At 38.4% G+C, this 13,852-nt stretch overlaps 1 protein-coding gene across 1 annotated transcript; it reads left to right on the forward strand.

The window, feature by feature from the left end:
• Positions 1-2,369: 2,369 nt before the first annotated feature.
• LOC121551343 (immunoglobulin mu heavy chain) lies at positions 2,370-10,214 on the forward strand. Its single transcript, XM_045210988.1, is given in 10 exon segments — positions 2,370-2,415; positions 2,524-2,823; positions 5,254-5,310; positions 6,811-7,110; positions 7,315-7,341; positions 7,344-7,598; positions 7,729-8,046; positions 8,385-8,702; positions 9,557-9,705; positions 9,941-10,214. Coding segments are annotated over 10 exon segments (1,782 nt in total). The 3' UTR covers positions 9,953-10,214.
• The last annotated feature ends 3,638 nt before the right edge of the window (positions 10,215-13,852 follow it).

Genomic DNA, 13,852 nt, shown 5'->3' on the forward strand with positions numbered 1-13,852 from the left:
CAACAAACCAACAAGGTGCAAAACAACAAAACTAACGCTAGAAGCTCTAAGACTGATACTCTGGTAAACCTACTGTTCATGGCTAACGATCCGGCAGGGAATGGATGTTAGGCCAGAGCCTAAGAAGGGTGATGATCAGGACCAGGTGTGCAGATTGCTGATGGGATGCAGGTGCGGAAATCAAGAGAGCTCCCCGGAGCGTTCCAGAACCCTCGGGAAACTGGAGATCACGAGCAGAAAAACTAGTCCACAGACAGGACCCGACTCAGACTGCCGGGATCGTTACAGTTTGAATTACTGGTAGATATAAATTAATGTCGTCATTGAGCATACTGAAATATACAATGAAGAAAAATACGCAACATGTAAAGTGTTAGTCCCATGTTTAATGAGCTGAAATAAAATATCCCAGAAAGGTTCCATATGCACAAAAGGCTTATTTATTTAAAATGTTTTGCACACATTTGTTTACATCCCTGTTAGTGAGCATTTCTCCTTTGCCAAGATAATCCATCTACCTGACAGGTTCGGCATATCAAGAATCTGATTAAACAGCATGAACATTACACAGGTGCACTTTGTACTGGGGACAACAAAAGGCCACCCTAAAATGTGTGGTTTTGTCACCTAACACAATGACACAGATGTCTCAAGTTTTGAGGGAGCGTGCAATTGGCATGCTGACTGCAGGAATGCCCACCAGAGCGGTTGCCAGAGAACTGAATGTTCATTTCTCTACCTTGAGCTACATCCCATGTCGATTTAGAGAATTTGGCAGTACGTCCAAATGGCCTCACATCCGCAGACCATGTGTATGGCGTCGTATGGGTGAGCGGTTTGTTGATGTCAACATTGTGAACAGAGTGCCCCATGGTGGCAGTGGGGTTATTGTACGGCCAGGCATAAACTATGGACAACAAACTGTTACATTAATTATTTAACAAACTATTTCAGTGTCTCTGTGCGTCTCCCAAAAGGTTGTAAGTCTTTTGGATTTAAGAAACGGACAGAGTCCCGGTCTGCATAGTCAGAGATGTTTATTCATTGAGAATTCTGCCATCACAATTTCAGAGTCCATCTTTTATACTCACATGTCATACAAAAATCCCTCCTCTCTGTAGGCGTGCTGTAGTTTTCCACTTTAAAACTGCTCTCCTGACCATCAGTACACACACACACACACACACACACACACACACACACACACACACACACACACACACACACACACACACACACACACACACACACACACACACACACACTCTTCCAAGCCTAACAGTTTCTCTCCTCCCTAAATTCCTCAGTTATCTTGGTTTCTCAGTTGCCTGTAGACAGTTCTCCTTGTCCTTTGTTGTCTGGTCTAACTCTTACTCACATTGCTAAATAGTAGCTCAATGTCATAGTCTTTACTGGTCCTACACTCACACATTACCAGGTAGTAGATTCTAACACATCTCACACAGTTTCAGAGTATAATAATTAGTCACTATTAAGAAAGTACTAATCATACTTAAAACAATAACATTTCACAACTATATTTAAGGGTGGAACATTTAGTCATTATTTTTAACCTGTATATATTTTTAATTTCTATATCACAAACATAACAGCATTTTATCTATGGAGATACCGTGACGAGAACCTAATGCCCATTGTCGTGCCATTCATCTGCCGCCATCACCTCATGTTTCAGCATGATAATGCACAGTCCCATGTCGCAAGGATTTGTACACAAGTCCTGGAAACTGAAAATATCCCAGTTCTTCCATGGCCTGCATAATCACCAGACATGTCACCCATTGAGTATGTTTGGGATGCTCTGGATCAACGTGTACGACAGCGTGTTCCAGTTCCAGTTTTTTTAAGGTATCTGTGACCAACAGATGCATATCTGTATTCACAGTCATGTGAAGTCCATAGATTAAGGCCTAATGCATTTATTTCATTTGACTTTTCCTTATATGAAATGTGACTCAGTAAAATCTTTGAAATTGTTGCACGTTGTGTTTATGTTTTTGTTCAGTATAGAAGATGAGATTGATAGCAGACTTTTGCTGTTAACTAAAAAGAGTAATGGGCCAAATATATACTGTACCATACTGTAAACAACAAGCAGAACAGAACCATTCATAATGCAGGTCAATGCATCCTATAACAGATCATTGTATTATTATGATAAATAACTGTTCTCCTCAACATGTCACTGTGATACTAGTCATTTATTTACTGTACTTCTCCTTTAATCCTAAATATTTTACTTCTATGCAAATAAAATCACTTCTCTGTATATTAAGAGGAGTCTACTCTCTTTCACTCACTTGGAGTAAATAAGTATTGGTCCTACCAGTTCAGCTTTCTCACAAACTATGTTCCCTGCATCTGTGCTGCTGGTGCTGCTGGCAGCTGCCTCCTGTGAGTTCCTTTGAGGGATTAGGAGTTTGAACACAAACAGAAGATTCTATGTTTTTTTAAAGTATTACAATAATATAATCAAACTGTATATTTGATTTGCCTCCCCAGGTGTGTGCGGTATTGTTGACCCAGAACTCACCCAGCCAAGCTCAATGGTTGTAAAACCTGGAGAGTCTTTGAGCATCACCTGTAAGGTCTCTGGGTATTCTATCAGTGATGATAGCTATACCACAGACTGGATTAGATATCCTGTAGGTAAAGCTATGGAATGGATCGTTGACTCAGATGGAAACTCCAAGGATTCTTTCAAAAGCAGGTTAAGCATCTCCAAAGATGGTTCCAACATAGTCACTTTAGAAGGGCAGAGAAGTCAAACTGAAGACACAACTGTCTATTACTGTGTCAGACATAATTACACACAGTGGTGTGAAGCAAAGCATGACCTGTACAAAAACAACAAAAATGTCTATTGCAGGAAACCATAGTTCCCTAAGGACAACACAGTTCAAATTGTCACAGTCAAAATTGACACTTCCTGGGAATGTGAGATAAACTGTCTAAAAAGCTATATACATAATTAATACATGTATCTGCAGTCATATTCAAACCATGAATAACAGACTTGTACATGTAAGTTCAAAACTGTTTAATGTTTATAAGCAGGTTATAAGGAGGTTTTTCTTATAAAGTGATACTATGTGTTTTCTTCGTTATTTTAGTGATAGAAATAATGAACATCCAAATGCACCAAAGGGGCTGGAGTGCCTAGTATTAAACAGAAAGGTTAAACCATTCATTCATAATGATGCTGACTAAATAACAACTATTAAAGGTTAAACCATTCATAATGATGCTGACTAAATAACAACTATTAAAGGTTAAACCATTCATAATGATGCTGACTAAATAACAACTATTAAAGGTTAAACCATTCATAATGATGCTGACTAAATGACAACTATTAAAGGTTAAACCATTCATAATGATGCTGACTAAATAACAACTATTAAAGGTTAAACCATTCATAATGACGCTGACTAAATAACAACTATTAATGGTTAAACCATTCTTAACGATGCTGACAAAATAACAACTATTATAGGTTAAACCATTCATGATGATGCTGACTAAATAACAACTATTAATGGTTAAACCATTCATAATGATGCTGACTAAATAACAACTATTAAAGGTTAAACCATTTGTAATTATGCTGACGAAATTACAACTATTAAATGTAAAACAGTTCATAATGATGACGAATAAATATCAATTATTAAAGGTTAAACCATTCATAATGATAATGACTAAATAACAACTATTAATGGTTAAACATTCATAATGATGCTGACTGAATAACAACTATTAATGGTTAAACCATTCATAATGATGCTGACTAAATAACAACTAGTAAAGTTAAACCATTCATAATGATGCTGACTAAATAACAACTATTAAAGTTAAACCATTCATAATGATTCTGACTAAATAACAACTATTATAAGGTTAAACCATTCATAATGATGCTGACTAAATAACAACTATTAAAGGTTAAATCATTCATATTGATGCTGACTTTGTAACAAATATTAATAAAGGTTAAACCATTCATAAACTTTCTGACTAAATTATTTTGAGTGAGTTGAAAATTAAAATATTAATAATAATAATAATATGCCATTTAGCAGACGCTTTTATCCAAAGCGACTTACAGTCATGCGTGCATACATTTTTGTGTATGGACAAAGCTCATTAATAAAAAGTCTCATAGATGTTTATAACAGTTGTAAAGCATTGTACCTGCAGGATTTAGGTAAAATGTTCTAATTTTAAAGAATACTTAAATCATGTTATAATATATAATATTTTAAAATATTCCAAAATATTTGAAGAAATAATAGATATGTGTGTTATTACCTATCCACAACCATCTGAATGTGTTGCTATCCTCATAGAGCAGGTGTGTGGTACTGGTGGAAGGTTTTTGTTATGGTGTGTATCACTGTGACTATACGGGGGCCACCGTGATATTACGCCGTACAAAAACCCATTTTATCCTCTGTGGACACATCAACACTGAACAGGTCAAATAAAGACCCTCCACGACAATGGTACCAATGTAAACCTAATGAAACCTCACCATAAACATGATTTGGCCATAGCCATGATATTGGATTTTGTACTGTGACATAAATCCATACATTTGCAAACAACTGTCACAAACTGACAATGGATACACCTTTAGTCACAAACAATAATAACAAACATTGAAGATTAATCCACCAACTCATAGAGAATATAATACTGTAAGAATCTGTATTAATGCTACAATGTATAGTTTTAGCCATGGTTTTATGTTTCTTATACCTGACTGAGAGCAGACAGAGTCATATGGAATCCCTATGGAGATGTGAAGGAGGTGTTTTTGTGCTGGGGTATATCACTGTGATATGGGGTTTGGGGGGCACAGTGAAATGAGGCTGTACAAAAACCTCAGAGACAGAACTTGCATTATATCTGCCTGAGGATAGGGAAAATGGGGAGAAACCATAAAATATTCTTCAAATGATCGTCTGATATTGATATAACCCCATTGTAAATTGTTTTACATTTTTTTAAGTATGTTTTGATGGAGTAAGTGATGTCATGACATGGACCTGAGCATCAGTTTTTAAAAGGTATACAAAACTGAATTCACAACGTATGTCCTTAAGAAATCAGGTGTATAATAATATTACAATATTGCGTTATATCTTCATGTCTGTTGGATTCAGTGTCATGACTTTAAAGCTGCCTATTGAGGGGCAGGGTTTTTGTACAGGCAGTGAATGGAGACATAGCACTGTGATGCTTTTGACTACTGGGGTAAAGGGACACAAGTCACCGTCTCAACAGGTAAGCAAACTTACATTTATTACATCCATCAAATGTTTAATTTTCCCATTCTATTTTCTGTGTAGAAATAACATATGTTGTCTTGTGCGTTTTTCAGATGCAAAACGTCATTGAATAGACCTGTTCATGGTCCACTAAAGAAATGTTTACTTATTTCCTTGAAAGTCAAATAGTTCCTCAATTTCTAGGTTCTGCTGTTGTAGAATAATGCAGAAGTTTGTTTCCTAAAGTCTTATAAATAGAAAACCCTTCGTTCCTTAGAAAAAAATGACAGTCTAAGAGAAAATGATCCATATTGTGGAAATATATTGTTGACCAAGTGTGACTATGTTAGAATGTAGTATCTATTTAGATTTTTTTTTACAAACCAAATTACTTTGGTTTAGTGATGAGATTATCAAGATTAGTTGAAACCAATTGCTGTAAAGAGGGTAGTTTTTGTATTGCTTGGCATACGCCCTTGTCACACTGTGTTCAGCTACTTTGACTATTGGGGAAAGGGACAATGGTCACGGTATCATCAGGTAAGCCATTGTTTTGTGTCTTTTTTTACGCAGTTAAATTGCTATAGTTTGTAGATAAATCATTGTTTTATGGAGGAAAGTTAAAATTATGACTTGGATATTGTTATTAGCGTAGTACACCTAGGTAGGGCAGTATTGTTTGTTCATCTCCTCACATACTTCTTTCACTGTTTGTGATTGGTGTTTAATAGTTTAATTATGTAGGCTTTGCTTTAAGTCGAAAATGACCCTATGAAAATGAAAATGTAGGAGTCAAACACATAAACCAATTAAAGGGTATGATAATATGAGCAGAGTTCATCTTAGCCTATATTGAATTGAGTGTTAATTGGCATCACCTTAATCCATATAAATCATTTAATTAAAATGATTTCAATTAATTGGTATTAGAGGAACAGCATGTTTTATTTTATGGTTGTTTTCACTGGTAAATGTGTCTGCAATTGAATGAGTTAATGTGTACTTAATTGTGCCTTCCTGTATTATACCTTTTCAAAAATGTTTTTTCTATTCTACTGAGTCAGTTACTTAATGTTTGTATTCTTATCTTTTATTATTTCTTATTGTTGTTGCATTGTTGAGAAGGAACCTGCAAGTAAGCATTACATTAGACGGTGCACACGATGTGTATCCTGTACATACGACTAATAAAATATTAAACTTAGTGGTAGTTATATCTCAAAGAAAACAAGACAACCAACTACATAGAACTAAATGGTGCCTTATAGTGCAAGATTAAATGAACATGTAGTTCTTAGGTTATAACTGTGTAATGACCATTTTACCACGGTAATTCCTAGTAGTTACCTGGTCATTTCTGTACATTCAAATAAAGTGTTACATTTCTTTCTTTCTTTCTTTCTTTCTTTCTTTCTTTCTTTCTTTCTTTCTTTCTTTCTTTCTTTCTTTCTTTCTTTCTTTCTTTCTTTCTTTCTTTCTTTCTTTCTTTCTTTCTTTCTTACTTTCTTTCTTGCAGCAACCATAGCCCCCCCTACTCTGCTCACTCTTATGAACTGTGGAACCCCTACTAACAACGTCTACAGCATCGGTTGTGTCGCTACCGGGTTTTCTCCTTCCTCGCTCACCTTCAAATGGACAGATGCCAGCGGGAGTGCGCTGACGGACTTCATCCAGTACCCGGCGGTCCAGAGCGGGGAAACCTACACAGGAGTCAGTCAGCTCCGCGTGGATGAGAATGTCTGGAAAACCTCAACAACTTTCAAATGTTCCGTGAAACATCCTGGAGGTGAAAAGACAGCAGACATCAAAAAACCAGGTAAGATGTGGTCATTATATTATATTGAAGTTGGCTCTATTTTTCTAAAGATTGCATTTTAATGTTTGTGATGTAAACTATTTATGTTTAGAAAACCTGATTATAGAATGATGCTTGTTGTTTACCCTGTATGAAAATATCAATATAATTTCAATAACGTGTTAAACTAACATGAGCCCATTTCTTTTACCTCCCGCTATTCAGTCTCACAGATTCCAACAGTGTCTTTGCTGTGGCGCCCAATGGCACCACCCAGTACCTGATGTGTATGATTGAAGATTTCGCCCCGGAGAAAGTCACTGTCACCTGGAAGAAGAATGACAAGGAGGTGGAGGGCCCGAAACCTACTGTAGGCCAACAGCAGTCAGGCCTCTTCTCAGCCAGCAGTCTGCTGAAGGTCGTCAACACTGACTGGAACAACAAGGTCCAGTACAGCTGTGTGGTGCAGCACCAGGAACAAACCATCACCGAGACGATCTCCAAAACAGGTCTGTACATAGGAGTAGACTGTACTACAATTGATGTCATGCTCACATACAGGATCTCTATTATTTACTGGAGTTCCTCATCAGTAACAGTAACATGTCATGCTTTCCCACTGCTTCCCTCCCCTTTCAGAACCACTGACGGTGACTCTGAACCCACCGAGTGTGAAAGAGGTGTTCTTGAACAACCAAGCAGTGCTGGACTGTGTCATCACTGGTACAGACAAGGACACAGTGTCTGGTACCACTATCACCTGGCAGGTCAATGGACAGGCCAAAATGGATGGCATCCTTCTGAAACCTATTAAATCAAAGGGCAACCTGAACAGCAGGGTCAGTACTCTGACCATAGACATGACGGAGTGGACCAAAGTGAACAAAGTCCAGTGTTCGGCCATGAAGAGTGGTGAAGTCACACCGGTCATTCAGGACCTCAGCTTCACCAAAGGATGTAGGTCACTGAGACATCTCAATGTGGTTGTGATAAGTGGTCACATACTCCAGGTTCTGGAGAGGAAGCCACAGGATGTGCAGACTTTTGCTCCAGCCAGCGCTAACACACCTGAGTCAGCAAATCAACTAATCATTAACTAATCATCACCTTTGCTTAGTTGAATCAGGTGTGTCAGTGCTGGGCTAGAACAGAAACCTGCACACCCCTGTGGTGCTCCAGAACTAGGGTTAAGGACTACTAGGTTGGATTTTAAACTGATATTCACACACTGGTTTTCATAGGTGCCTACACGTACATGAGTGTAACGTTTCTCCTTAAAATCAATCCTCTTGCAGGTCGAGCCCCTTCAGTGTCCGTCCACCTTCTCCCGGAGGAAGACACGAAGGAGGAGGGGGAAGTGACTCTGGTGTGCCTGGTGGTCAGCCCGTCTCTCTGTGACGTCTACATCATGTGGAAGGTGGACAGCGGCGAGTACCAGGAGGGGCTCACCAGCCGTCCTCAGAAAACCCCGGAAGGCAACGACTCTGTTACCAGCGTCTTCACCACCACCAAGAATGAGTGGCAGAGAAACGTGCAATTCACATGCGCCGTCAAGTACGCCGGCTCGGACAACAACACCGCACCTAAGGAGAGGAGTGTGTCGAAGTCCATGGGTAACTCATGTGAAGACAAGTGATTTTAATCTGTGTGTGTTGTGTCGTTGTGTCTCCTTATTGACTCCTCTGTGGGTCAGAATAGCCAATTGCTAGGTGTGTCCACTGTTGTCATCTTTGTTGTCCTTGTTGAGTTAAAGTTAACATGTTAGTGTTGTCATTGTTTTGTTGACTGTAGACATGTATATTGTTTAATGTGATATTGTCCAGTCTATTGTGTTGTAAGATGTCAGTCCTATTGCACAGTCTTGTGTTGCCATTGTTGTCCTCTGTCATTGTTCAATGTGCCTTCCTAATGTGGAGGCTGGCTAATAAACAATATCGCATATGAGATCACATGGTTCCGTGTTCCTATATCAATTACTTCAAGTCTTAGAAAATATACTGGTCTATTGTACATATAAAAACAGAATGAAGACAATTGTTTTGGCATGAAAAGACACAACAGTAATGAATAGCCTACATAGTAGTACTGTGCTTCCAGTAAGGTGGTCATGGATGTACTATTTTGTGTATAGGTGTAGTTTGACATAAATGTGAGTGGATGTGCATGTTAACATTAGGCCAAGATAGAAGTCTGCACAGCTCAGTTTCATGTGTTCTTTGTGTGTTGATGTGTGTGTCTGTGTGTGTCCATATAATTTGAACTCATGTAGCTGTATTTGTTAGAATATGATAAAGACTAATACAGGTGTACAATACACATACACACATGAACACACACACACACATACGCAGATACACATGAACACGCAAACACACGCAAACACGCAGACACACATGAACACACACACACACACGCAGACACAAGCGTATGTCCGTTCTTCACCACCTGTCTCTCTCCCTGTTCTCAGAGAACATCCTACTGACTGAGGCGGGCTTCGCTCTGAGCTGCACGGACAACGATGAGGATGAGTTTAGCAGCCTGTGGTCCACCACCTCCTCCTTCATCATCCTCTTCCTTCTCTCCCTCACCTACAGCACAGTGCTCAGCCTGGTCAAGGTACTGACACCGCTTATTTCATGTGATTGTAGACTTCTGATGAAGGCCATTGGCAGCTGATCAATAACATTTGATTTGATTTGATTGTGAGCGAGAGTTGCTCCTTTCCCTTCCAAATATGATTATATACACAGAGGAGAGGTGAGAAACTCTTTGTGGGCCAAAGGTAACCTGCGTTTTCCACTTCGCTGTCTGTTTATTGTAATAACCTGTATCTGTTTCTGCCTCTTTTCAGATGAAGCAGTGAAGAACACATGATGGACTGCAGAGATAGATGTGTCTAGATTAGAAAGGACATGGTCTGGGATGGTTATGGCATAGTGTTCTATAGTAATAATGTTATGTATATATCCAATACGTTATTGATTATGATTGATTAGTATTGTTGTTCTCAATATTATACAAGCATTGTGGTGATATGTTATTTTTCATTCATTGATTTATATTGTATCCTGTGTATCCTGTGATGTTTGTGTGTCCTTTTTCACTTTAATAAAGTCTAACTTTTAGTTGTTGTCTTTTTACTTAGACATCCACTGGATTCTAATACAAGGACACATCCTATATCCAAAGACATTACTGATTGGAGTGTTTCTGCTTGGCAGAGTTATCTATGGAGCCAATTTACGGCTGTAGTCCCTCCCAGGACAGATGAAAACAACATTGGGCTATATCTGTAATACTCAACTAAAACTTCAACATTCTGTTATCAGTTGATCTGAGGTGGTTTCTTGGTTCTCTAACTTGTCTAATAATAGTGTCATGCAAAAGCAGCTTCCTCTCTCTCTATCCCCATGATACCACACCTGTGGCACTGAAACTGTCCAGCAACTGCCAGGAACACAAATACACTTCTTTGAAAGAAGAGAAACACTGCATGTACGAAAGCAACGCATGCACGCACACACCCACACAAGCACACACCCATATACAGTATATAAATATATGTATTAACAAAACCCTAAGTATTTTAGTGCTTTTACTATGTATGTCGTATGGTCGTGTGAACATGGGTGTGTTGCTTTGTATTTCTATAATTGGGCTACCACGCACACAATATATATTATCTTATGTCATAAAAGTCATTAATTTCTTTCAAATGTAGGTTTCTTTTCTAAGTTGTTGATTATTTGGTAACTTAGATCAGTGGTTCCCAATCGATGTGCCGCCACACACTGGTGTGAGTTGAGGAACTCTCAGGTATGCTTAGAAACTTTTCCTAATCTTGTTTTTTTTAAATGAAACACTAAATAAATGAATAAATACATAATTTTGACTTGGGAGCACTAGTGGCGGTCAGATAATACATTAAATGGCACAGGGTTACATCTGTATCGTTGTTTCTAGTCCAGTGCCCTCTGGCTATTGAGGGGCAACCAACAAGGGAAAAGTCATTTGAATCATTTCACTTTGTCTGTGAAAACCATTTAAGCACAGGAAAGTATGATTAGGTTTAGCCAGAGTATTTTATTTCTATATGGCTCTGGGCTTAACTATACCACAGCCTCTGCCATAGATACAAATGGAGCATGGCTTTGTGTACGTGGTTGTGCCTTTACAATGCAGAAAACCGCTTTTCTCTAGCTCAAACCATTCAAAACCTATTTTACTGGAGCTAAAAACATATATTTCTGGAGCAGATTCGTGGACACTCTTCACCCTAAAAGTTTAAGACTTAGGGAGGGTGGGGGTGGGAGTGGGGGGGGTTCCACTAACATATGAACTTGTTTTATGATGGTCAAAACATGGATCATTTATCTATTTGATTTAGAATTTTAAGACCCCTTTAGGTCTCAATAAAAATATATAAACAAATTACAGTATTTGATAAAATAGTGAACTTGGCCTATACTGCTATATAGTCCACATAAATGCATTCATTGAATAACACATTTATAAATGGCAAAAAAGACAAATCTATCAAAAGTGATATGGTTTTGAAGTGTCTGTCCTATATCTAGGAGATATGAGAAAGCTCCGGATATTTTATTTACAAACCGGTAGTGGGTTACCTTCATGATACTTCTGGGGGTTGTAGGACAAAACGGAGAACACCATTGTGTTTGTGAGAGTCTCATCTTGTTGGCCAATCCATTCAGACACTACAGAATTTCATGAGAAGACCGATTTTCGAGATGTCCCCTGGTCTGGCAAACAGCGCTGTAGCTCTGCCACTTTCCACCGCGGATGTTGAAGGCAGCCCATACACAAAACAGATATATCCCTAGCTTAAACTGACAGATTTAGATTTAGATTTTTGTTATTATTTTAGTTACGTTTACACGGGACTAATCAACGTTTAAGGACAAATTAACCATAATGAGTAAGAAACTATAAAAACTATGAACATATTTATCATAAACACTAAGTAATTTATTACTAAAAAATATTTGTCACAAGAAATAGATGATTTGTAGAATGGATCAGATGAGATGGAGGTCGTTACCACTAAATAAATTAATAGGGAAAGTTTACATGTGCCACAGAATGTTATTCCCATCACGGTTGTGAACCACTGACTTAGATAAAGGCCACTTTCTAGGTGTGCAAATGCTACTGGAGACTAACAGGCTGCCAGGCATCAGAGCTGCTATCCACAGCAACACTTATATTCAGTGCATGAGGCTACTTCTGCTAACAATTACAGGGAGCTTGAGGACAGCAGCTCTTGTTAAGCAGCTAAACACTATCATTTAGTATGAAAAAATAAAAATAAAAGTGTATTACCTCACTAACTGTAAGTCGCTCTGGATAAGAGCGTCTGCTAAATGACTAAAATGTTTTAAAAAATGTAAAATGTAGTGGAAATCTGAAGTCACACCATGAAGGAAGTATTTTTTACTGTAATAAGAGACGGGCCCTCATCTCAGCTATATATAATACAATAAGTATTTTTCAGAGAGAATGATGTTGAATAGTGCTGGAGATCAAACCAAATCAAAGTTTATTGGTCGTGTATATGATTCGCAGGTGTTATGGCAACTTTGATTTGATCTCTAGTGCTATTCAACATCATTATTTTTGAATATGGAATGAAATGATGGAAAATATGGAAAAGGTCTATCCTATGCAGCATTTGGTAATAAATAGTAAGTCTATTCAGTGACAGGTGTAGAACCTACAGGAGATAAGTTAAATAGCCCAGTGCCAGTTGTGGCCAACCTCCAGAGGGAGAGCTATGCTAACATACTTCCCTTCCCCTCTGTATATAAAGCAGCATGTTGCCAACTCATCACTCAACTCATACAATAGTTATTAGAGTTATATGACATTTCAGAAACCAGAATAATTTTGAACAGCTTTGGGTTTGTTATTTTCACACTAGCATGCATATAGGGTGAGTATGAAGCCAGTACATTTTCACCAGAAAAGTTACATCTGTTGAATTAATAATTTACTACATGAACTGGATAAGGCAGAAACCAGGCAAAGCTCTGGAGTGGATTGGGAGAGTTGACTCTGGTTCAACAGATGCTCCAGACTACTCAGACTCCCTGAAAGGCCAGTTCACCCTGACTGAGATTGTCTCCACAAGCACACAGTTCTTAGAGGCCAAGAGTCTGAGATCAGAAGACTCTGCTGTTTAATAATAATAATAATATGCCATTTAGCAGACGCTTTTATCCAAAGCGACTTACAGTCATGCGTGCATACATTTTTGTGTATGGGTGGTCCCGGGGATCGAACCCACTACCTTGGCGTTACAAGCGCCGTGCTCTACCAGCTGAGCTACAGAGGACCACTTTATTTGTTATTGTGCTTGAGAGACACCTTGACTGAAATTGCTGGGGCAGCTGCACCAAAACTACCCAGCCAAAACTATGCCACATATGCACACGCAATACCTCTGTGGCCGACCTAGGGGTCACTGCCCCTTCTAAGAATACCACTGTTCTACAGTATGATGTCCCAATACTGTACCATAATATGTAACACACTCCACATTAGTACAAATTCCATTCATATTCCTGTAGTGCAAAGAGCATTTATTTGACAACCTAAAGAGATGCTGCATAACTCACTATAAGATGTATTATTATCCATGCTCATCTGTGCACTCTCTCCTTCAAACGCAACGGTCTGTGAGAACGGAATGGATTGGCATTTTTTCATATACACTCGGATTATAAAATCTGGCAAGATCAAC

Source organism: Coregonus clupeaformis, chromosome 35 (genome assembly GCF_020615455.1).
Source record: "Coregonus clupeaformis isolate EN_2021a chromosome 35, ASM2061545v1, whole genome shotgun sequence".
In the NCBI taxonomy this organism is placed as follows: domain Eukaryota; kingdom Metazoa; phylum Chordata; class Actinopteri; order Salmoniformes; family Salmonidae; genus Coregonus; species Coregonus clupeaformis.